This window comes from Mastigoproctus giganteus, chromosome 11 (genome assembly GCF_048544385.1).
Source record: "Mastigoproctus giganteus isolate SK-2022 chromosome 11, ASM4854438v1, whole genome shotgun sequence".
In the NCBI taxonomy this organism is placed as follows: Eukaryota; Metazoa; Arthropoda; class Arachnida; order Uropygi; family Thelyphonidae; genus Mastigoproctus; species Mastigoproctus giganteus.
Genome location: NC_143585.1, coordinates 57995772 through 58020652, shown reverse-complemented (window position 1 = coordinate 58020652; position 24881 = coordinate 57995772). Strand labels below are relative to the sequence as shown.

Here is a 24881-nt window from a genome sequence, read left to right as displayed (position 1 = left end):
TAAGGGCTGGTGAGGTGATTTGGAAAGTGTTTTTTTTTTTTTTTTTTTGGTCTTTTGGCTTTAGCTTTGTAAGCTTTCTTCTTTGCATCATTTGTCACAACTAAAAAGTAATGCCACTATTAAGTAAGTATTTCATATACTGTCGTGCTAACCAATCCTTTAGAGCCTTGATGATCCATTGTATGAAAATGTTTATTTTTTAAACATCTTATATGAGATTGATCAGAGTTCCTAACTTCCTTTCACACTTATAAAATCCTAAAAATATTCCCTTTTGTTTTTCTGTATTAAATTATCATATCTTCTCCTTAATTGCATGCAATTTTTTTTCAACTATACTCCCGCCTAAAATTTTGAAATCATAGAGTATGACAACAGTTTTAGTTAATTTTTTTGAAATTAGATATGACAATGTAAGGTTTAATGTAAAAAAAAAACAATACACTACAAAGTATTTTAAAATTGTTTATTAAGCACTGAAAAATTTACAGGAAAAAAAAAATATATATATATATATTTGGAAACTATTAATATTAACAACTAATTTTTGATCAAAATATTTTCCACGAAATTTTATAACTGCCTTACACGTTGCGCCGATGAATTTTTATGATAATGTCTTAATTAACATTATTCCAAGCGATCTGCAGTTTCCCATAAATTTTGTGAAGATAGGCAGACTTCACGGACTTGACTGTTTAAATGATCCCATAAAGACTAGGATCACCTGCAAGGTGTGATTGAGGTGTATAAGGCCTTGAATGGCTTAAGCAGGTTCAACGCTGATGGGATTCTTCCGCTTACTCAGATCACGAACCTGAGGTGGATAGATTCAAATTGAGTAAAGACAGTTTCAGAATAGATGTGCGGAAATGTGCCTTTAGTTTAGCAGCGGGTACTTGATTGCTGGAAGACTTCCATCTGTTGTTGTGGAAGTTGATAGCTTAAATAAATTTAAGGCTGAACTAGACAAACATTTGGAATGACTGGATGGGTGAAATTGGAAGATTTTTTTTTTTTTTTTTTTTTGGCTGATGCTGTATAAGCTTGCTATTGGATTAAAGTCAGGCGATTGGGGTGGCCATATCATAATTTGCAATACCCTTTTTTCTTCAGTTGCTGAAATTTCCTGCACAACTTAGAGCTGTACTATGGAGTATTGTCTTATTAAAATATAAAATTTATTTCACAAAGTGGAAGTCCAGAGGATATTGCAGTATCTTCAAGCCTTAATTCTGACGATGTCACCCACTCCAGAAAAACAGAAACGACTTCCCATCATGATGGAACCGCCAATGCTGATGGTGCTTACCCAAAGCCAACCGTTTCTTTTGATTTTCCGGTTTTAATAAGGGTTCGGACCGCTGCATGACCATCAGTCCTGCTTGTAAAAGACAAAATTCTACAGTGGATGTAAACACGGGAGTTTCTCTGTTTCTAGTAAACTCAGTTCGGATTTCAGTGTGGTAAGTCCTCGACTGCGTTGGTGATCGGTGTTATGGTCTTATCTTGTGCTTCCTTTAAGCGCGGTCGTCCCGATCGCGGTTTGCTCTTGTTCTTTTAACTGCCAATCTACGTGAATCGTTGAATGGTAGTTTGTCCTCCTTTAAATAAACACTTAGTTTTTTGCCAATACTTCTAATGGAATAACTTTCTTTATAGATTTATAATCGCACTCATTTTCTCCAGCACTCAATTCCTTATTTCTTGCCATGTTTATCAAGAAACACAAAACTTATTCTAAACACTCTTTCTGAAGGACAGCTGTTCGATTTTATATGTTACAGCTCGTTCTCCACCATTAACATTACTGAAAAAAAATTCTAGAATAATCTACAATCTTCTATTCTATAATATTGAAACGATACTCTCTTCAGAGAATTATTTACAACGTACTACCATATTTAGGAGTCTTTTACACCTTTCTGGAATATTTTCGTATATTGTAGAAATTTTTTGAACATTATTTAAGTTTATTTATTTTAATACATAATAGAAAATATTTTAATAACAATTAGTACACAAGTGATATTATTTCAATAAAATAAAAAAAAAAAACTTTGAAAATTAAGAAAAACGAAACATGATTTCAAACTTTTAGGCGTGAGTGTATATATCTCAACCTCAGTTAGCATTAGTAGTAGCTAATGGCACAAGAAAGCAAGCTTATACCATCACCCCAAAAAAAAAAACAAAAACAAAAAAAAAAAAACAAAAACAAACAAAAACAAACAAAAAAAAAAAACTTCCCATTTAATTCTCCATTCGCTCCAAAATCTGTATAGTTCTTCCTTGAATTTATTTAAATCTCTCAACTAGCATAAAGAAAGATAGACGTTTGTTCCAACAATCACCCACTCGCTGGCTAAAGGCAAATTTCAGATGTATTCTCTGAAACTGCCTTTCCCCAATTTGAATTTATAGTTCTTCAAATGAGTAATCTGATCAAGTGGAAGAATCCCATCAGCATTGAGCTTACTGAAACCACTCAAAGCTTTAAACACCACGACCAGATCATCTCGCAGGTGCCTAGTCTAGATACACTGCAATTTGCAGAACTTAAGAAGACTTCCTTGGTAAGAGAAAGTTTTTCTTCCCCTCACTAATCTCTTGTCCCCTTCCCGGTACTCATTCAGCAGCTCTACATCCTTCCTAAAATGAGGCTCCACACCTGTTTGCAGTACTCAAGGTGTGGACTGACCATCGTCTTATACAAAGGGATAATCACTGCCTTATCCCTGCTAGCAAAATTCATGTATCAATAACAAGACTCTATGAGATGCTCTGGCATCCTGTCTGTACTGCTCTGCAAATTTCATATCTGACTGTATAATTACCCCCAAGTGTTTTTCATTCTCCACTACCCAGAGATTAGTACCGCCCAGTTGGTATATTACTTTAAGGTTACTGCTACCCATATGCAGTACTTTGCATTTATCAACATTTAACTTCAGTATCCAGCTCTGAGACCACCTTCCCTAGATCCTGTTGCAGTAGCTGTTGTTGTTATTGGCTTTAAGGAACATTGGTAAATAAGGCCATGTTACTGCGTGTATATTGTCTGTAAATGGCGTGTGTTCTGAGGTCGGTTTTCTGTTTTCATGGATGAAAAACCATGCTATCCTCGCACGAGACCGACTAATTCAGCTACGTTGTGATAGACCTATCAAAATTGCCTGCGCTCTGGACGGGATTCGACTCAGGTGTTTTCCACCTGGTGTGGGGACGAGTTGCGGTATCCTATTGTCACTAACAACCCTGCCAATCTCCTTATCGTCTGGAAACTCGGACATTAGCCTGATATACCTTCATCAATCATCCCTTTATCCATAGCACTGATTTGCCCTTAATGCCATACTGCTCTAATTTGTACAGTTTTGGTACTGTTGCACATGGAAGTAGTCTTCCATGTGCAACAGTACCATCAATAATCACTGCTGATATCAAAAGCTTTTTTGAAATCCATTTATATATCAAAATTATTATTTTTTGCATCCAGGTACTTTGTAACCACAATGTAGTATCCAATCAAATTGGTCAGACAAGATTTCCCCTTAACTGGTGAATAAGGGATACGTTTGCCATTCTCCAGTCCGTGGGGCCCTCCCCTGAATTGAGGATGCTCTCAAAATAGTGGCAAGTGTTTCCTTACTTCCTTTTCTGCCTCCTTTAATATAACTGGATAGATCCCATCCACTCCAGGTGCCTTCCTTATGTTTAACAATTTCACCCCCACTTTCCTTTCGGTTATTACAGTCATTTAACTTCTTATTAAAGTTTGATAAACTCCTGACCTGCACTTCCCTAGAGAATTTCTCCCGTGTGAATATGGATGCAAAATACTCATTCAGTGTGTCAGCTACCTGAGCTGGGTCATCAGCCGTCGGACAAGTGGACAATCTGATTCATTCCCTTCATTATAATTTCATAAATAAAGAAGTGTGCTGGTTTTCCTTGCAATTTCACGTAATCTGCCTTCGCATGTCTAACCTCCTTTGTGGCTTCATTACATACTAGTCTATATCTTCCGTAGACTTCTGTGTCGAATGATAATTTGTATGTATCCCATGCAGTTTTCTTCTTTGCAAACGAGTCTCATTAGTTTTGACATCTAACATCGGTATAGGGCTAAAACTTGAGCAGTATTTTTAATTGGTATGTAAAGCCTTGTGGCTTCAAGATTGAATGAATGCTTCCCATTTAGAATTTATCGTTGGTAACATCAGTTGGCTTTTACCCATGGTGTTAGTTACACCTTTAAGTAAATCCCACATCAGTTCACTGATTACTGCGACACAGTGTTTCTTTTATCTGCAGATTCTTAATGCATCAATAATCACTGCTGATAATCATATTGAGTATTACCCCCTCTGGTTCTCTTGCACATGCTGCTGTAAAAAACAATTATCTACTAAATGCACAAATTCTTGCTAGTGTGCAAGTGACAACCCACATGTTTCAGTCAGTATTTGGAAAGTTAATATCATCCATAATAAAACATTCCGATTTACTGGTCCACTGTACTCATCAGTCATTAAGCCTATAACACATTCGTACCCTCATTTTTGCTTTTCCTGTGCTTATGACACACCAAACTCTGTAAAATCCTTCTGGACATTCAAGTCAACTGGGTGCACCACCTCATTTTTTGTTTCTTAACTAACAGCACAAACCCCCTTCCTTCCTATTCTTTCTTTACACATTGTACTCCCCAAATTCCAATTCTGCATTCCTTATAACTGTGTGACATCACGCCTCCGACTTTGATGTCTTGACCACTTCCGACTTCGATGTCTTGATTTGAGTATTTCAAAGTCATCAAATTTATTTACCAAATTTATACACCAAGAATTGGTGTACATACACCTCTTTGTACTCTTAGTTACCTGCACACCCCCCATGTATTTACTTGTTCCATGATGACCGCCAGCAGTTCTAGAAATCCCCAGCACCTTGCTGCCCATTCCAAGCGAAGCAGTGCAAGAATCACTTTCACCTCTTCCACTTTCTGCCTGCGGCCATTGTTAATCTATTAGTCTGTGTGTCTTCTCCAAGCTAATTCTACATTACCTTTTCCTGTGGAACAATTTCCTGGTTTTCATAACTGGTCTTCCGCTTCTGTTAGCTCCGAGGTACAGCACGATAATGTTTGACAATATTTATAACACTTTCTCGTGGAGGTATATTAGCCGTGAGTAAAAATTCTTTTTCATTCCTTATCTGCTGCCAGATTGCTATTTCCCAGCTTTCTTTTTGTCTTTATGCAGAACGAATTGCAAACCTAAATATTGTATAAACCTTGTCGTGTTGTACGGTTTTAGGTGCATAATCGACTTAGAGCATACTACACCACATATTTACTATGTCTGTATTTGCATGTTCTGCAGTCGGTCTGTCTGTTTGATGGACAAAACCAGAGTTTCCGGGAGGAAAAGCAATGCAACCCTCCTGATAGCCACGTTGTGAAAAAAAGTTCATAAAAATTCCTTGCGTTGATGGGATTCGAACTCGGGCTTTTTGCACTCAGTGTGGGGAAGGGCAGTGGTTATATGCACTGTGCTACATGACTTGCTGCCTTATTAATCCGCAGAATACTCAGCACTCTAAAAACAATACATATCACTTGTTGAGAAACCTGCCAGTATATAATACAGTATTTGTCATAACCTAACTACCTACTGTTATATATCAATATTTGACTCACCCAAAGTTGCTAAGTTGAGAGATACCCTGGGAGTTGCGCACTATTAGCTTATTTACAGTAAGCACTTCCTTTATTTGTTCCCAACGGACATCCATATTCAAACTTCTCGAAAGACTGCAGCATATCGTGGTGCAAATTACATTCATTCAAGGGTGATTTTGTGAAGGCTGAACTGTGAACGATATTATTATTATTAGCCATATGGTGCAAGAAAGCCTGAAGCTTATGCTGTACCAGCCAAAAAAAAAAAAAAAAAAAAAAAAATTCCCGCGTTAACCTGAGAGAGGAATCGCCAAGAAATAGAAGAATGATATCCAGCTCAGGACCCTGGGCTGGATATCATCATTCTTCAGTCCGTGGGGCCCTCCCCTGAATTGAAGGATGCTCTCATAATAGTGGCAGGTTTTTTTTCGGAAAGTAGCTTATGCGTTCGCCTTTTGATTAATTACTGCTGTCTTAGTTTTACATATAGGGTATGCGTTCCATTCCCTCTCCTTTTTTCTTTGAAGCTACAGTACTAAGTATATATTGCGGGATGAAAATCCGGTAGCCCCACTCACCCGAGACCTACTAGCGGTTTGGCGTGGAAAAATCGCACAGGTGTTCCTCCAACCGTCATCGGAAGTATTTCTCATTTTCGACAGACGATGAGAATTGACCCAGTCCCTTTCCTATATGGCCTGCGTGAAAGCGAGCAAGAATGGTAAGGCAAAAGAGAGCGTTCATCTGATAAATTGATATGGACCAGAGAACATACGTCCATCTTACGTCCTACATCGCGTGCGACCGAAGTGACAACGATAATATATTTGCATGGCATTAAAAATAATTATAATGACATCGCATATTTATATTTTAAATGATAATACTTGTTTCATATGTCGCGAAATTTAAACGCCTATATTTAATACAGTAATTAATACAATATAATTCGGGGAATTAGGGAAATTTCAGGCAAATGTGAGATTGACATGAAACGACAACATGTTGGCCGGGATGCAATGTTTATATAACTTAGGGTGTATAAAGTGATTTCGGTTGTGAGAGATGAATTAGTTATTTCATTTTGTTCTTATCCCTATAATTATGTCAAGCCGACAAGTAAAAAAACCTAAACTTTTGGGTAAAGGAAGTGGTAGAGGTTTCAAAGAATGGTGGACTGAAAGATATGGAATGATTAGTAAAAACGAAAAGGCTTTGTGTGTCATGTGTTCCGAAGCAGTCGTGTGTAGAACGTGGTCAGTCAAACGGCACTACGAAACAAAGCACAAATGGCTTCTACAAAAAAGCGAAAATGAACAAAAAGAATATATAGCCCATGAACTTAATAATAAACAAGTGCAATCTAGTTCTTTTGTAAAGTGTACAACGAGTATGTCGAATTTAGTTGCTGCTGCTTTTGAAGTTTCGGAGACCATTGCTCAGTACAGCAAACCTTTTAGTGACGATGACTATCTTAAAAAAAAATCATGGTTAGAATGTGCTCCATACCTTTTTGAAGATTTTGCAAATAAAGGTAAGATTATTCAACGCATCAAAGATCTGTTTTTCTTATTTCCAGTGTTTCTATAATTAGTAGGAGCATTGAAAATGAGAAAACAGTAGTATTGGTTTTGTCAGTTCTAGTGCACGTGTGTGTGTGTGTATATATGTATATATACACATTGGTAAGTACAGACTGATATATTAATACCATACCGAAAGAAATAAGTTTATGCATTGCTAGCTTTCGACAATTAGAATATGAATTTTCTTGCTGTTTAGTATTAAATCAACCCCCCCCATGTGGTTTTTAACCCTACCAAATCAACTGACAGGCCCTTCAGGACTGACTCTGACTACCCCTCGGCGGTGGAACTAGCAGTTTGTGGTGTTGCAATTGGACAAGATTTACCTGGAATTTTACATGCTTAAACAATAAAACTGTATAGATATTTACAAAGAAAAGTTTGAGTATTACTCATCATTGGGATATATTTTGTTTAGTAATGATTAGTTTGAGGATGATTCTACAAGGCTGTATAATCCCATTGGCAGTAATATATACAGTGAAGATAAGTCAATATCTACTTTCAAATGCTTAAAAATCATTTATAAAATTTTACAGAATTTTAATTAAGCAAACCAAACAGTTAATAAGGTTTTACATCTTTGACTTTAAGCATTTCTACATTTTCTCTAAACATTCCTAAATTTTCAACACTTCTTCAGTTCTATTTGGTTTGTGAGCCACTGCTCATATGTTTTCAAGAACATTATTAAGAATGTTGATTATTTTCTTATGGTTTCTTGGCTTTGTATTACATATCCTTTGCCTGTTCCCACAGGAAATAGCCATGTGGCATGAGGTCAGGGCTGTTTGGTGGTGGTGGGGGGGAATTCACACTCAACTAGTAAAATGGGAGGTGACCCATCCAACAAAAAGTGAAAAGATTTGATGTTAAATATATTTTCTGTTTATACTCTTAGACAACCACAGAATGTCGGAGGAGTTATTCTAACATTTAAACTTATCTTTTATCATTCATCTCTTAAAAGACATGATGAATGCTATAAGATACTTTGAAAATAAAAGATACTTCAAAAAGCCCACAAACTTTGTTGGATGTCATATCACATCAACCTCTCATCCTTCCTCAACCCTGAGCCTTTTCCATGTACACTTTCTCTTTTGTTCAATAATGACAACTGTGCCTGCTGACAAAACCACCACTTTGATCAATCACTTAGCTACATTCTCAACTATCTACTCTTCTGGTCAGCCTGAAAAAGATTTCTGTGAATTTATCCATCTGCTACAATCCTCTTCCAACAGATATTTTAGCAGTGAGATTTACACGGGTTGAAAAGACATCTATTTTCAAAATTGTCAGTATTGTGTCTCCCATTTTATGAGATCCTGCACATATTGAGTTGATAGTACTGTTTGTAAACATTTATTTCCTGATTAGTGTTCTCAAATTCCATGAAATTGAATTTGAGAACACCACAATTGAAGTCTATGATTGCCTCAATCATGAAATGGGAAAGAGGAGAGGCCAATTCATGGAATGGCCAAAAATTTGCCCATTTCATGAATTGGTCAATATCACAATCCAGATGTAACACATGTAAGTTAAAGTATATTTGGTAAATGTAAGGTTTTGCATTTGGTAGCAGTAATGCTTATTATCATTTGGGTTACAAGAAACTCATGGTAAATGGACTTCAAGACAACAATTCTTTTTCTTCATTCATAATAGAACTTGAAAGATGAGCAAAATGGTTATCTTTCAAGGTGTTGCTTATAATACGGGCAGATATAAAGTTCTTGGCTGCCTGTGAAAATCTCACTTCTAAAATATCTGTTGATTTATAAAACATTATCCTGTAGAGATATGGAGGTCATTATTGTTGTTGTTGTTGTTATTTGGTTTTTAGGAGCATTAGCAACTAAGGCCATATTGCTCCGGGGATATGTGGTGGTCATTCCCTGACCTTTCTGCATCCTTGGTGGTCACTGGCTCAAACCCCGGTCTAATCAAGAAACGTGTACTATGTACTACTGCTCCTGCCCACCTGGCTACGGAGGCGCATATGGAGGTCACAGTCCCACTGTATAAGGCAATTGTAAGATCACATTTGAATACTTGTTCAAGTATGGAGACCTCATCTGAAAAGATATGGAGCTTCTTGAAAGGATCCAAAGATGGGCAACTTGTATGGTGAGATTGGCAAATCATATGAGGAAAGACTGAATATGTGGGCTACAGAGTTTGGCAACTGGGCATCTCCCCCCTTTGAGGTGCCCAGTTGATGGAGGTTTATAAGGCTCTGAGAGGGGTTAGTAAAATGAACAAAGGTGGAATTTCCATTGTTATAGAGAATTCCAAAACCAGTGGGCATAAATTCAAATTACAGGGAAAGAGGTTTAGACTAGATTGTAGAAAATTTTCTTTTGGCCAGCAAGTTGATCGCTAGAACAAGTTGCCTTCATGGGTAGTTGAGGCTGACAGTTTGAATAAATTCAAAAGGTCAACTAGATAGTTATCTATGTGAGGAGGGAAGCAAATAATTTGTATTTTCTTATCTATCTTTTTTCTTTTCTTTTTTTCAGCCAGTGCAGCATAAGCCTGTGGCTTCCTTGCTCTTATGGCTTTTACTATTTATACACCTCAGAGGACTGGTTCAACCTCTGTGACACTAGGGTGGAAGGTGACTCATCACCTGTATAGTACTACAACTTTCCTTACTGAAAATACTCATTTTGACAGTACCATGTTTTGACCAAAGAGTGCAATTACTCATTTTAACTTCTTATCAAAACTGATTATATCTTTTGGAAAGAGAGGAATTCTCTTAAAAACAGTCATCAGAAAAATTTATGCATATCCTTTTTTTTTAACATTCATCAAAAAAGTGTTAGCATTAGCATTAGTAGAGGCATTTGATGCAAGAAAGCAAGCTTATGCAGCATCAGCCAAAAAAAAATAATAATAAAATAAAATAAAATAAATAAATAAATGAAAAAAAATAATAATAAAATAACAACTTCCACTTCACCTCTCTGTTCGTTCGAAATACCTGTCCAGCTGAGCCTTAAACTTATTTAGGCTATCAACTTCCACGACAAGGGATGGAAGTCTATTCCACCAACCAACCACCCGCTGGCTAAAGGCAAATTTCCTCACGTCTATCCTACATCTGTCTTTCCTCAATTTGAATTTATGCCCTCTCAGGTGATTATTCTGAGCTAGAGGAAGAATCCCATCAGCATTGAGCATGCTTAAACCATTCAAGGCTTTATACACCTCTATCAGATCACCTCGCTGGTGCCTAGTCTCGAGACACTGTAATTTGCAAAACTTAAGTCTTTCTTCATAAGAGCACCCCTTTGTTCCATTCAACACTCTTGTTGCCCTTCTCTGTACTCGTTCCAGCAGCTCTACATCCTTCTTGAAATGAGGCCTCCAGGCCTGTACAGTACTCTAGGTGTGGTCTGACCATTGCCTTATACAAGGGAATAATCACCTCCTTATCCCTGCTAGAAAAATTCCTATATATCATTGACAATACACCATGAGCTACTCTTGCAGCCCATCTGCACTGCTCAGAGAACTTCATATCTGCCTGCACAACCACCCCCAGGTCCTTTTCATTCTCTACCACTGTCAGTGTAGTACCACAGAGTTGATACGTTGCTCTGGGGTTGCTGTTTCCCACATGTAGTACTTTACATTTGTCAATGTTAAACTTCATTTGCCACCTCTCAGCCCATCTGCTCAACCTTTCCAGATCCTGTTGCAGTATCATAGTGTCAGTAGTGTCCATGACAACTCTGCCAACCTTCGTATCGTCTGCAAACTTGGACATTAAGCTTGATATACCATCATCAATATCATTTATAAATACAGAAAACAATAATGGACCCAATACTGAACCCTGAGGGACTCCACTAATAACATTAGTTCACGATGAGCAGTGTCCATTGTTTACCACTCTGTCTTCTCCCCCTCAACCACCCCTTTATCCATAGCAGCAATTTGCCTCCAATGCCACACTGCTCCAATTTGTGCAGCAGTCTTCCATGTGCAACAGTATCAAAAGCCTTTCTAAGATCCAAGTATATAATATCAAAGTTATTCCCTGCATCCTATTCTTTTGTGACTGCATCATAATATCCAATCAAATTGGTCAGGCAAGACTTCCCCTTAACAAAACCATGCTGTGTCCAAGCTATAACTGAAGTCTTGTCTAGATGATCAGACTTCAGTTATAGCTCGGACACGGCATGGTTTTGTTAAGGGAAGTCTTGAAGTTGAGGCAGACTTTTAAAACATGAGCAGAATGTTAAAAAGAGGTATGGTTCCAATAATAGCAAGGCAACTCGGACATCTTGTGAGGAAAAAGAGTTCTTCAGTAGAAGTTCTGGACAATTTGAAGCAGTATTACAAACTACACAAAATAAATCAGAATTTCAAATAAAGTTACATGTGCTATTTTTATTTATCTTTAAGTAAAATTCACTCCTTCATACACATTTTAAATCCATAGTGTTTGAGACCATCTCTGTGGGAAAAAAAGAAAAAAAAGAATTCTGACTTCTAATCTTTCTTGGCATAATCATATCACAAATATTGCTTCCTCTGTATTGAGGAAACCAGACTTTCATTTTCTTTCATGGCATTAATTTTTTTTTTTTTGAAATGGCTGCTCTGCATAGGTGAACTTTACAAATCTTTCTTGCCATGGAATATTATTCCCACATTTTGGGTAGTACATATAAAACATCTCTTAAACTCCTTTGCATCGTGACAAGATTACCATTAACCAATGTGAATCATGCTATTCACACATGCACATGAAAGTCCACGAGTCCGAAATTTCGGACTTGTGGACTTCATTTTTCAATAGAATGGTGCACCTCCACACTGGAGTGTGAATGTTCGTGATTTTTTGGATAAAACATTTCCTAGTAGATGGATGTGCTGTGATGGACCAATCACCTGGCCTCACACCCTTAGACTTCTTCCTGTGGAGTACCTCTAGGATTTTTTGTACAGAACAGCAGTTACTAACATTGAAACTCTTTGCCTGAGGATAACAGAGTGTTGATATGCTGGCCTGTACGTGGCAAGAAGTGGAATTTTGCCTTGATGTTCTAAGGGTGCACATGTTGAGGTGCATTGAATGGCATACTGAAGAACAAACTTTTGGAGTTTCATAATATAATTTGCATAAGGCTGTATTGCTCTGTCTTTTGGTTTGTAATATAATTAAATTTTAGATTAGGAACACGGCTTTATGAACATTGTGGCTGAAGCATCAGATGGATTTATATGGTGTTTTTGACCATCTGACACAACATTTGTTGTGTCAGATGGTCAAACACAAAGATTTGTTGAGAAAACCTAAATTTATTAAAATCAGTAAAAATAATAATTCAGCAATTATTATTTCCTTTTTTCTTACACATCACATAGGCTACCCATATACTGTATATTGTAGCTGAAGCACTGGATATTATGTTTGTTACTGCTTACCGATTAGAAGAATGAATGGGAAATATGACGGAAATGGAAATAACCCCAGTTTTCATGTAAAAGTCATTGCTGTTTGAGAAGGTTCGATTGTTGATGAACCTGCTGAGGTAGCCGACAAATTGAATGGGTATTTTGTATCTACATTCATGCATGAGGAAGTCTGCAGGGAAGTGGAGGCCAGAAACTTATCAAACTCTGGCAGGCAGCTAAATTATTTTGTAATAACTGAGAGAAAAGTGGAGGAGAAATTGAACATAAGAAAGGCACCTGGGGTGGATGAGATCTATTCAGTTATATTAAAGGAATCAGCAAAGGAAGTAAGCAAACCCTTAGCCATAATTATGGAAACGGACTCAGGGGAGGTCCCCATGGACTGGAGATGCGCAAATGTGTTCCCAATTCATAAAGGGAGATCAAAGAGTGACACGAGTAATTACAGATCTGTTAGTTTAACTTCTATTCCAGGGAAAATAATGGGGTCACTGGTTAAAGAAGTGATGCAGGATCATCTAGACAATACTGGAGTTATAGTTCAGACACAGCATGGATTTGTTAAGGGGAAGTCTTGTCTGACCAATTGGATACTACGATATTGGCCGACCGGGCTAGCTGGGTGGGTAAAGTGCCTGCCTAGCAACCCAAAGGTCGCGGGTTCGAATCCCGCCTCGGGCTTGGATCAAAGTCATCAGCTGATGACTTTGATCCAAGTACAGAACAGCAGTTACTAACATTGAAACTCTGTACTCGTTCATGGTGCATCGGCTGATCAAAGTCATCAGCTGATGACTTTGGATCAGCCGATGCACCAACAACTACCAAAAAAAAAAAAAACTACGATATAGTCACAAAGGAACTGGATGCAAAAAATAATTTTGATATCATATACTTGGAATTCAGGAAAGCTTTTGATACTGTTGCACACGGAAGACTACTGTACAAATTGGAGCAGTATGGCATTAAGGGCAAGTTGCTACAATGGATATAGGGATGGTTGAGTGGTAATCAATGGACATTGCTCTTCATGGACTAATGCTATTAGTGGAGTCCCCCATGGTTTAGTATTCGGCCCATTGTCGTTTTGTGTATTTATCAATGATATTGATGAAGGTTGGCAGGGTTGTTAATTGGCAGTAATGATAATCATCATCCATTTTCAATCCACTGAAGGATGAAGGCTTCTCCAGCAACTTTCCAGTTCCTTCTGTTTTGTGCAATGGCCATCCATTTACTACCCACAAACTCATGAATTTCATCTGTCCATCTCCGTTGTTGTCTTCCAGGTTTTCTTTTAGCTCCTCTTGGGTACCATTCTGTTATTTTCTTAGTCTGTGTCCTGCCCAAGACCATTTTAGTTTAGTTTTGATAAGAATGTCCTTTACTTGAGTTTGCTGCCTAATCCATGTGTTTCTCTTCTTATCTAACAGTCTGATTCCCAATATAATTCGTTCCATTCTTCGCTTTGTAGTTCTCAGCTTCTCTTCCATTCTTTTGGTGAGTGCCCAAGTTTCACTTCCATAAGTCATAGTGGGGAGTATACATTGGTTCATTATTTTACATTTCAGACAAATTGGGATATTGCTCCTCAGTATGTGACTATATTTCCTGAATGCTATCCATCCAAAATTTATTCTTCTCTTGACTTCCATCCATTTATCATTATTACAGCTAATGACTTGTCCCAGATAAGTATATGACTCTACCTTTTCAATTACTGCTCCTTCATTCATTATATCCCTTTCTGTGGCATACTTGTTCATCATTACTTTTGTTTTAGCCATATTCATCTTTAGTCCAAAATCCTTACCAACTCTGCATAACTGATTAAGATTTTCCTCTAATTCTTTGGGATCGTGGCTTATGACCACAGTGTCATCTGCAAATCGTAAATGGTTTAGGTACTCTCCATTCACATTGACTCCTTTCTGCGACCAGTCTAATCTTCTGAAAGCTTTCTCAAGGGCAGCAGTAAACAACTTCGGAGATAGTGTCTCCCTGTTGAACTTTCTCAATTTTAAATTTATTACTGTCTTCGTCTAGTCTAATAATGGAGGTAGCATTCTAATATATTTTCTTCAAAATCAAAATATATGGGGTATCTATGCCTTGTCTTTCCAGTGCCCGAAACATTGCCTTATGCTGTATGGGGCGCCTCCGTAGCCAGGTGGGAAGGAGCAGCAGTGCATACCGCTGCTCCGTGGTGGTGACCGGGGTTTGAGCCCATCACCACCAAATATGGAAGATGCAGAAAGGTCAGGGAATGACCACTGCATTTCCCAGAGCAATATGGCCTTAGTTGCTAATGCTCCTAAAAACCAAATAACAACATGCTGTATGGAGTCAAATGCCTTTTCATAATCCACAAATGCCAGGCATAATGGTGTTTTATATTCGTTTGCTTTCTCCATTAGCTGTGACATTAAGTGAAGGTGATCCATAGTTAAGAATCCTGTCCTTAGGACAGGATTTTTAACTATGGATCACCTTCTTTCGGTTGATTCTCATGAAGTATTCTTTCTAATCTGTTAGTAAATGACCCTTGTGAACAACTTGTGGATGTGCGATACAAGCTAATTCGTCTATAATTTCCAATTTCTGATTTATCTCCTTTCTTATGCAGTAAAACTATGATTGCATTATTCCACTCCTTAGGCGCCACACCCTTTCTAATGCATTTTGTGAAGTCTTGCCAGTTTTTGTGTTATGTCTCTTCCTCCTAATTTTAACAACTCTACAGTAACTTCATCTTCCCCCAGAGCTTTCTGATCCTTCATTCTCTTCAACACATGTTCTACCTCATCAGGAAGAATATCAGGTATGTTGTATGTCTTACTAATTTGCGATCCATCTTCCCCACTGCTGGAATCATTCCCTCGTTCCTTGTATAACTCTTTATAGTAGTCTTCTGCTATTCATAAGTACACCATCGCTATTCTTCAGTTTCAGTATCATTTGTCTTTCTGTATTACTGTTCATGACTGCTGATTTAAATCCTTTGTTTTCCCTTAATGCATGTTCTACTTTTCTTGAGTTAAGTTTTCTTATGTCCTCTCTGAGGTCTCTTTCTAATGACTTTGCATAACTCAGTATACTCAATTTTCTCCCTGTCAGTGTTTTTCTTGCTGTTCATTTGTTGTCTTCGGTTCATCATGATAAGTGTTTCTTGACTGATTTTTTTTCTTCTTTGGATTTCTTTTTACCTGTAGGTTTCTTGGGCTTTATCACTTTCAGAAAGTTGTAATATTCTTTGTCGATATCTTGGTCCTGAGCAGTCTGCAGAAGCTCAAACTTGTTAAGTTCCAGTACATAGTGCTTTTTCTCCTCTTCTGTTATCTCAAAGACCTTTGTATTATTTACTCGAGTCAGTTTTTTCCTTTCTTTTCTTACATCTATATCAAGTGTGCATCTTACCATGCTGTGATCACTTCCAACATTTACCTTGTTCAGGACAGTAACATGACCACCGAATATGGAGGATGCGGAAAGGTCAGAGAATGACCACCACATATCCCCGGAGCAATATGGCCTTAGTTGCTAATGCTCCTAAAAACCAAATAACAGGACAGTAACATCATTCACAATATATCTTCTGTTTGGGCTCTTCCATGTCCACCCTTTTCTTGAGAAAAGTGTTCATTACTGACATTTCTCTAGATTCTGCAAATTCCATAAGTCTTTAATTTCTTTCACCAATTCCAAAATTTCCTATACTTCTCCTTTCTGCGCTGTTTTGTCTCTTTCCAACCTTAGCATTGGAGTCCCCCATAATGATAGTGTAGTGAGTTTTCTGTTCATCTAGAAGACTCAATTTCGGTGTACATTTCTTCAACCTCTTCATCATCATGGCTCGATGTTGGTGCATAAATCATTATAATCTTTAGCTTATATCTCTTAGAAATCCTGAGTAGTAGTCTTGACACCCTTGGTGATATACTTTTGAATTCCAAAATGTTGTTTTTTATATCTTTATGGACCAGAAAGCCAACTCCACCTTCACTCCTTTCACTGTTTCCATTGGTGTACAGCAGATTTCCACTTGATAAACTTATGTGATTCATTTCTTCTTCTTGTTTCAGCCAAACCGATGATATTCCAGTTTACATTTTCTAATTCCTTTTCCACTATCCTGTCTTCACCGATGAGTGATCTTACGTTGTAACAGGCCAAGTTTAGTTTCTGTGCATGGCAACCTGATTGTACCCAGAGATTTTTAGCAACACCTGCTTCCACTCTGATCCTCTCACTGCCGTAAGAGGAGGAGGAGGAGTGAAAGCCGCTGGGGACTGAGGGCCATTTGTTTCGTTGTGCTGTTGGGTTTGGTCTTTTCCTCCTCACGCTGACCAGGCATCTTGAAGAGAACCACTCTACATGTTCGTTGCCACCTAAGTGACGTAACAGGGCTTACCATCGAGAAGGTGTGTATGAGTGGATTTTAGGGAGGCAGGCCAACCGGACTTCTAAATCTTCTAAAAAAGAAAGATATTGGATTCATCAGTGTTCTAGACTGAGTGTCTGGTAACACACAGTATGCCTGTTCCCCGTCTAAGCCCCTTAGAATAGTGATAGTACACTACTGCAACAAGATTTGGAAAAGTTGAGCAGATGGGCTGAGAGGTGGGAACTGAAGTTTAACATTGACAAATGTGAAGTATGGCATATGAGTAAGAGTAAATCCAGAGTAATGTACCAACTGGGTGGTACTACACTCAGAGTGGTGGAAAATTAAAAAGACCTGGGGTAATTGTGAAGTTTTCTGAGCAGTGCAAACAGGTTGCAAGAGTAGCTCATGGGGGGTTCTTTTCAATGATATATATATATATATATAGGAATTAAGGCTTAAGTTCTGCAGCTGCTGGAGACTAGGCACCTGGAGGTAATATAATTGATGTGTATAAGGCCTTGAATGATTTGAGCGAACTCAATGCTGATGGGATTCTTCCTCTTGCTCAGATTACTCACCTGAGGGGACATAAGTTCAAATTGAAGAAAGACAATTGTAGCATAGAGATGTGGAAATTTGCCTTTAACAACCGGGTATTGATAGTTGGAACAAACTGAAATCTGTTGTAGCAAAGGTCAACAACTTAAATAAGTTCGCAGAACTAGACAATCAGATAGAATTATGTCTAGTTCTAAAATTCAAATCTTATTGAATGGATGGGTGAAATGGAAGGGTTTTTTGACTAATGCTATATAAGCTTGCTTTCTTGCATCATATGCCTCTGCTAATGCTAAGTTTCATCAGTTCATCTGGCATCCATTTAGTCTAAGCCTGGAACAGTATTTCTTAGTTGGTATGAAAAGTGTAGTAATTTCCATGATTAGTTTCCTGAATGCTTTCTATTTGGAACTTGTTGGTAACGTTATCAGATGATCCTACTATATACAGGGTGTTTCAGTTAAACGTTTCAGAACTGCTAAGAGGGGTAGGGTACATCCTGACAACTCGAAATCATATAGCAATGTGGGGTCGGAAATGCTTTCCTGAAGTGGTGTTGTACACAGAAGCACCATAAAGAAAAGAGACCGTAAGTGAGAAATCGTTTTAATAATACATGAAAAGAAGCAAAAGGTACATGGATTAAAGTAAGTGTTCGAAGTTTCTTCCACGGGCTACAATGCACGCCTCACATCTCCGACGCATGGACATCCGAACATTCTGGAATACTCCAGGCGAATTTCGAATTTCTTCGGCAGCTACTGCGATTCTTGCAACCAGCTCCTCAGCATTGTCAACAGGGGTGTCATAAACTAGCGATTTCATATGACCCCAGAAATAAAAATCAAGACATGATAGATCGGGTGACCGAGCAGGCCAACGCACGGGACCACCACGTCCGATCCACTATTGACCAAATGTGACATCCAGGTAGTTACGAACATCTCCGCTATAATGGGCAGGGGCTCCATCGTGTTGGAACCACATTGTCTGTTGCGTCGATGCAGAAATCTGTTCATCTCTCAAAAGTTGTGGCAATACTTGCTGCAGAAAGATCAAGTAGATAGGTCCGGTTAGACGACACGGTAACAGGTAAGGTCCGATGAGGTGATCTCCCATAATACCGGCCCATACATTGACCGAAAATCGAATCTGTGCTGCACGACGTCGTATTGCATGCGGGTTCTCGACCACCCAGATATGGTCGTTATGCGTGTTGAAAATTCCTTCCCTTGTGAAGGATGCCTCATCGGAAAACAACACTTCAGCAGGAAAAGGGGGATTTGTAGCACATTTTCGAAGGTACCACTGTGCGAAAGCAATACGAGGTGCATAATCCTCCGGTTGCTGTGTCTGGACACGCTGCACGTGAAATGGATGCATGTCTTGTTCTCGGAGAATCCTCCAGACGCTGCAATGGGAAACCCCGACTGCGTTTGCTAGACTTCGTGTACTCGTTCTTGGATTCCCCTGTACATGCTGCAGCACATTCTGTTCGACGGCTGGAGTCCGTGCTGTTCTTACCCTGTCCCTGTCAGCTCTTTCAAATGAACCTCTCTCAGCTAACCTCTGGTGCAGTCTTGCAAAGAAATTATGACTGGGAATACGCCTCGTCGGATATCGTTCCGCGTACAAACGCTGTGCGGCTGGCCCACTACAATTTGCAGCCCCGTACGCCAAATGCATATCGGCTAACTCTGTGTTCGTGTAATCATCCATCCTACTAACTTGGCGTTCTTGTTCAAGAAATTCGAAATTCGCCTGGAGTATTCCAGAATGTTCGGATGTCCATGCGTCGGAGATGTGAGGCGTGCATTGTAGCCCGTGGAAGAAACTTCGAACACTTACTTTAATCCATGTACCTTTTGCTTCTTTTCATGTATTATTAAAACGATTTCTCACTTACGGTCTCTTTTCTTTATGGTGCTTCTGTGTACAACACCGCTTCAGGAAAGCATTTCCGACCCCACATTGCTATATGATTTCGAGTTGTTAGGATGTACCCTACCCCTCCTAGAAGTTCTGAAACGTTTAACTGAAATACCCTGTAGAATTTAAAAACTGTCCAAGACTGCTATAGTCGTTATGAAAACAAAAGCCCTTGCCTTTATACACAACTGTAATTATGTCTTTAAATAATCTAGTGATGACTGCCACCAGAGGATCTTTTACCAAAGTCATTAGGCCTATAACACACTCCTATTCTTTTATTTTCATTTTTCTAGTTCCTTTGTCACACTAAAGTGACTCAACATCGTACTGGCCATACCTGGAAACTAGATGCACTGTTTGCAGGACATAACATGCCCCCACTTCCTGTCTATCCTTTCTGTAGATATTGTACTCCCCATATTCAAATTCTGCATCCCTTATGTCTGAGTGACACTATATCTCTAACATTATAGGGATAGTGACACACTATCCCTATAATGTCTGCATTTGATAACTTAATCAGTTTAATCAAATTTATTTATTGTGCTCTTAGGAGTACATGAAAGTACACTGTACCTGTTTTTCTCTGAGTTACGGTGCCTGCCTCCCTAGCCAGGTGGGCAGGAGCATCAGTGCATAGCACACGCTTCTTGATTAGACCGGGGTTCGAGCCCGTGAGCTACCAAATACGGAGGATGCGGAAAGGTCAGGGAATGACCGCTGCATATCCCTGGATCAATATGGCCTTAGTTGCTAATGCTCCTAAAAACCAAATAACATAACATCTCTGAGTTACCCTAAGGCAACCCATGTATTTATTTGTTCCGTAACGACCCACAGCAGGCTTAATCTCCAACATCTTGCTTTGCAGGCTGCTGCATGTTCTAATAAAAACAGCACAAGAATCACTTTCAACTCTGCCTGTGGCTCTAGTTAATTTATTACTTTGTGTACTTCCCCTCCAAGCTAGCAGTTTTATGACCTACCTATCAGTGCCTCAACAGCATCAGCAAATATTCTTGCACCCCTCCTCTTTAAGTGTATCCCATCTCTGTTAAAACAGTCTCTTTTGTTAACAAGAACAGACCATGCTGTGAAAAATTCTATCCCATGAGCCTTTTACAGTCTCTCCAGGGATGAAATGATCGACAAGGCTCTCAACATGTACTCCCTCCTGTCGTGTCTGGGTAGGATTGCAGACATTTTCAAATTTAATTCACTTTGCATATTCTTCCCAACATTGCCTCGTACTTGTTAAATAAGTCCTCAGATGTCTTACTCTTAATATCATTAGTGCCCATATGTACGACTACATCACCTTTTATGCTCTTAAAAGATGATATCTGCACTAAGTCATCGACTTTTGCCCCTGGCAGACATACCCTGGCAGTCCTATGTGTGGTGAAGTGGAAACAATTACTTTTATTAGTAAATTAATTGGTAACAAAATAATTACTTATTTACTTTTCGCTTATGTTAATCACAGAAAAAAGAAAAGAAAATATTTGATTAATCAGTTTAAGAAATATATATTGAACCTGCTGAAATGGAACTTACTGTTCACGTGTCTTAACTTGTCTTTGGGGGTTCCATAAAAACAACAATAAATAATTATACAGTCATATATGAGGTTTTCCAAGTGCAGATAGTTACAAGGACAGCTCATAGGATTCTATCATTGATAAACGGAACTTTACTTAGAGGTAAGGTTGTTATTCCATCATAAAAAGAGATGGTGGGCCACACCTTGAATATAATATACAGCTTTGGAGACCTCATAAGTGATATCATGTAGCCTGACAGATCCCAGATTTTAACTTCACTATTTGACAAATGTATTGGTTTTTTTTTTTTTTTTAAATGTGTTTGGAATGTACCAATGCTTGACCTTTTACCAGTGCTTATTAATTTTATTTCTTCATATTTTCAAAAATAATTTGAAAATTTTTGCAAATGTTTTTTGCTCATTAGTTTTAATGAAAAAAAATATTTATTAATTATACTTAAATTTTCAGAAAAATGTTAGTAACATGAAACAATTCCTCTTGTTTTGCCAATGATAGCACATTGCATTCCACTTTCCATTTTGAGAAACCTTGCCCTGCTCAATCAGCTTCAACTTTTCAAACATCTGCTACCAATTCCTTAAATGCTCCACTGGAGATCGGTAAAGACAACTTAGTTGATTTCAATCCTTCTAAAACTTAGTCTTGTCTTATATCTTGCAAAAAGGATTCTTCTGCTCCTATGCTTATCTTTGGTGACACTCCGATTTCTAGGCAAAATGATATATTTCTTTTGGGGATTACCCTGACTTCTAATCTCTCTTGGCACAAGCACATTACAAATATTGCTTCCTCTGCATCTAAAAAAATTGTTTTCTCTTTTGCTCTTGGCATTACTTTTTTTCCAAACAGCTGTTTACCCTGTACAAATTGCAGATCTGCCCTACCATGGAATATTGTTCCCACATCTGGGGCAGTGTCCCCCAAAACCTCTCTCAGGCTTCTAGATTCCATTCAGAAGAGGACAGTTAGGTTAATTAATGACTCCCTCTCTAACAGAGTCTCTCCACTTGCTGTCTCATAGACGTACTGTTTCTGCTGCATGCATTTTCTACAGATACTTCCATGGGCACTGTTCTTCTGAATTAGCTTTATAATTCCCACTCTCTCTTTCAAAACAGTCCAACACATGTCGCCAACATCCATTTACTGTCCAACTTCAAACTCACAGAACCAACTTTTCATCTTCCTTGTTTATTCATTCAACTGCCGTTTTCTGGAACAACCTTCCTTCATACATATTTCCTGAAAATTACAGTCTACAGAAGTTCAAGTCTAATGTCAACTAATATCTTCTTTCATCTTCTCAACCTCGAACCCAAACACGGTACTAAGTACTATAGGTTCTAATACCTCTCGTGTTTGGGGTTTTCATAAAAAAAAATTCTCTGCCAGATTTAAGTTTGTGGAGGCAAAGGCGCATTTAGGGCTAGTGCCTCAAGCTGCAAACAAATTTAGACTATGTATATAAAGTGCTTAGCATCATAATACACAGCCATTTCTGAATAAACAGAAAATTTTTAAGGTGGCATCGTTTTAGGTTATATCTCATATTGTGAATACCTTCACAACGAGTTGCCATGATATTGCACTACTTCGAATAAGTAACGCTTCACCTAAGGAGAAGACTAATGTTACTTATTCTCAGATAGGTACCACTACCCAGACAGCACTGTTTCAGGACTATTTGGTCCTGAAACAGTGCTGTGGGTAGGTACCTGTGTGTAGGTACCCAAGTGATGCAATGATGGCAAAAACAGTTATGAAGTATAACTCCACAATATGAGAGATGCCTGATGGTGTATGATGTATTTAGACTAAGGCGCATTTAGGGCTAGAGCCTCAAGCTGCGAACAAATTTAGACTATGTATATAAAGTGCTTAGCATCATAATACACAGCCATTTCTGAATAAACAGAAAATTTTTAAGGTGGCATCGTTTTAGGTTATATCTCATATTGTGAATACCTTCACAACGAGTTGCCATGATATTGCACTACTTCGAATAAGTAACGCTTCACCTAAGGAGAAGACTAATGTTACTTATTCTCAGATAGGTACCACCACCCAGACAGCACTGTTTCAGGACTATTTGGTCCTTCTTCAGTGAGTGGGTAGGTACCCAAGTGATGCAATGATGGCAAAAACAGTTATGAAGTATAACTCCACAATATGAGAGATGCCTGATGGTGTATGATGTATTTAGACTAAGGCGCATTTAGGGCTAGAGCCTCAAGCTGCGAACAAATTTAGACTATGTATATGAAGTGCTTAGCATCATAATACACAGCCATTTCTGAATAAACAGAAAATTTTTAAGGTGGCATCGTTTTAGGTTATATCTCATATTGTGAATACCTTCACAACGAGTTGCCATGATATTGCACTACTTCGAATAAGTAACGCTTCACCTAAGGAGAAGACTGATGTTACTTATTCTCAGATAGGTACCACCACCCAGACAGCACTGTTTCAGGACTATTTGGTCCTTCTTCAGTGAGTGGGTAGGTACCCAAGTGATGCAATGATGGCAAAAACAGTTATGAAGTATAACTCCACAATATGAGAGATGCCTGATGGTGTATGATGTATTTAGACTAAGGCGCATTTAGGGCTAGAGCCTCAAGCTGCGAACAAATTTAGACTATGTATTTAAGTGCTTAGCATCATAATACACAGCCATTTCTGAATAAACAGAAAATTTTTAAGGTGGCATCGTTTTAGGTTATATCTCATATTGTGAATACCTTCACAACGAGTTGCCATGATATTGCACTACTTCGAATAAGTAACGCTTCACCTAAGGAGAAGACTAATGTTACTTATTCTCAGATAGGTACCACCACCCAGACAGCACTGTTTCAGGACTATTTGGTCCTTCTTCAGTGAGTGGGTAGGTACCCAAGTGATGCAATGATGGCAAAAACAGTTATGAAGTATAACTCCACAATATGAGAGATGCCTGATGGTGTATGATGTATTTAGACTAAGGCGCATTGTGAAGGTATTCACAATATGAGATATAACCTAAAACGATGCCACCTTAAAAATTTTCTGTTTATTCAGAAATGGCTGTGTATTATGATGCTAAGCACTTTATATACATAGTCTAAATTTGTTCGCAGCTTGAGGCTCTAGCCCTAAATGCGCCTTAGTCTAAATACATCATACACCATCAGGCATCTCTCATATTGTGGAGTTATACTTCATAACTGTTTTTGCCATCATTGCATCACTTGGGTACCTACCCACTCACTGAAGAAGGACCAAATAGTCCTGAAACAGTGCTGTCTGGGTGGTGGTACCTATCTGAGAATAAGTAACATTAGTCTTCTCCTTAGGTGAAGCGTTACTTATTCGAAGTAGTGCAATATCATGGCAACTCGTTGTGAAGGTATTCACAATATGAGATATAACCTAAAACGATGCCACCTTAAAAATTTTCTGTTTATTCAGAAATGGCTGTGTATTATGATGCTAAGCACTTTATATACATAGTCTAAATTTGTTCGCAGCTTGAGGCTCTAGCCCTAAATGCGCCTTAGTCTAAATACATCATACACCATCAGGCATCTCTCATATTGTGGAGTTATACTTCATAACTGTTTTTGCCATCATTGCATCACTTGGGTACCTACCCACTCACTGAAGAAGGACCAAATAGTCCTGAAACAGTGCTGTCTGGGTGGTGGTACCTATCTGAGAATAAGTAACATTAGTCT

At 38.4% G+C, this 24881-nt stretch overlaps 2 protein-coding genes across 5 annotated transcripts in view; one reads left to right on the top strand and one right to left on the bottom strand.

Annotated features, from left to right (window-relative positions):
* The window catches only part of LOC150078028 (amidophosphoribosyltransferase-like), a 153156-nt gene that overhangs the window by 122616 nt on the left and 5659 nt on the right, over nucleotides 1-24881 (bottom strand). The gene's annotated exons all lie outside the window — the stretch shown is intronic.
* Paics (PAICS bifunctional enzyme) overlaps nucleotides 6625-24881 on the top strand; it is a 152154-nt gene continuing 133897 nt past the window's right edge. The window contains exon 1 of the mRNA XM_090385099.1: nucleotides 6625-7220. Coding sequence (XP_090241225.1) covers nucleotides 6791-7220 — 430 coding nt within the window. The 5' untranslated portion in view covers nucleotides 6625-6790. The remainder of the gene's footprint in view (nucleotides 7221-24881) is intronic.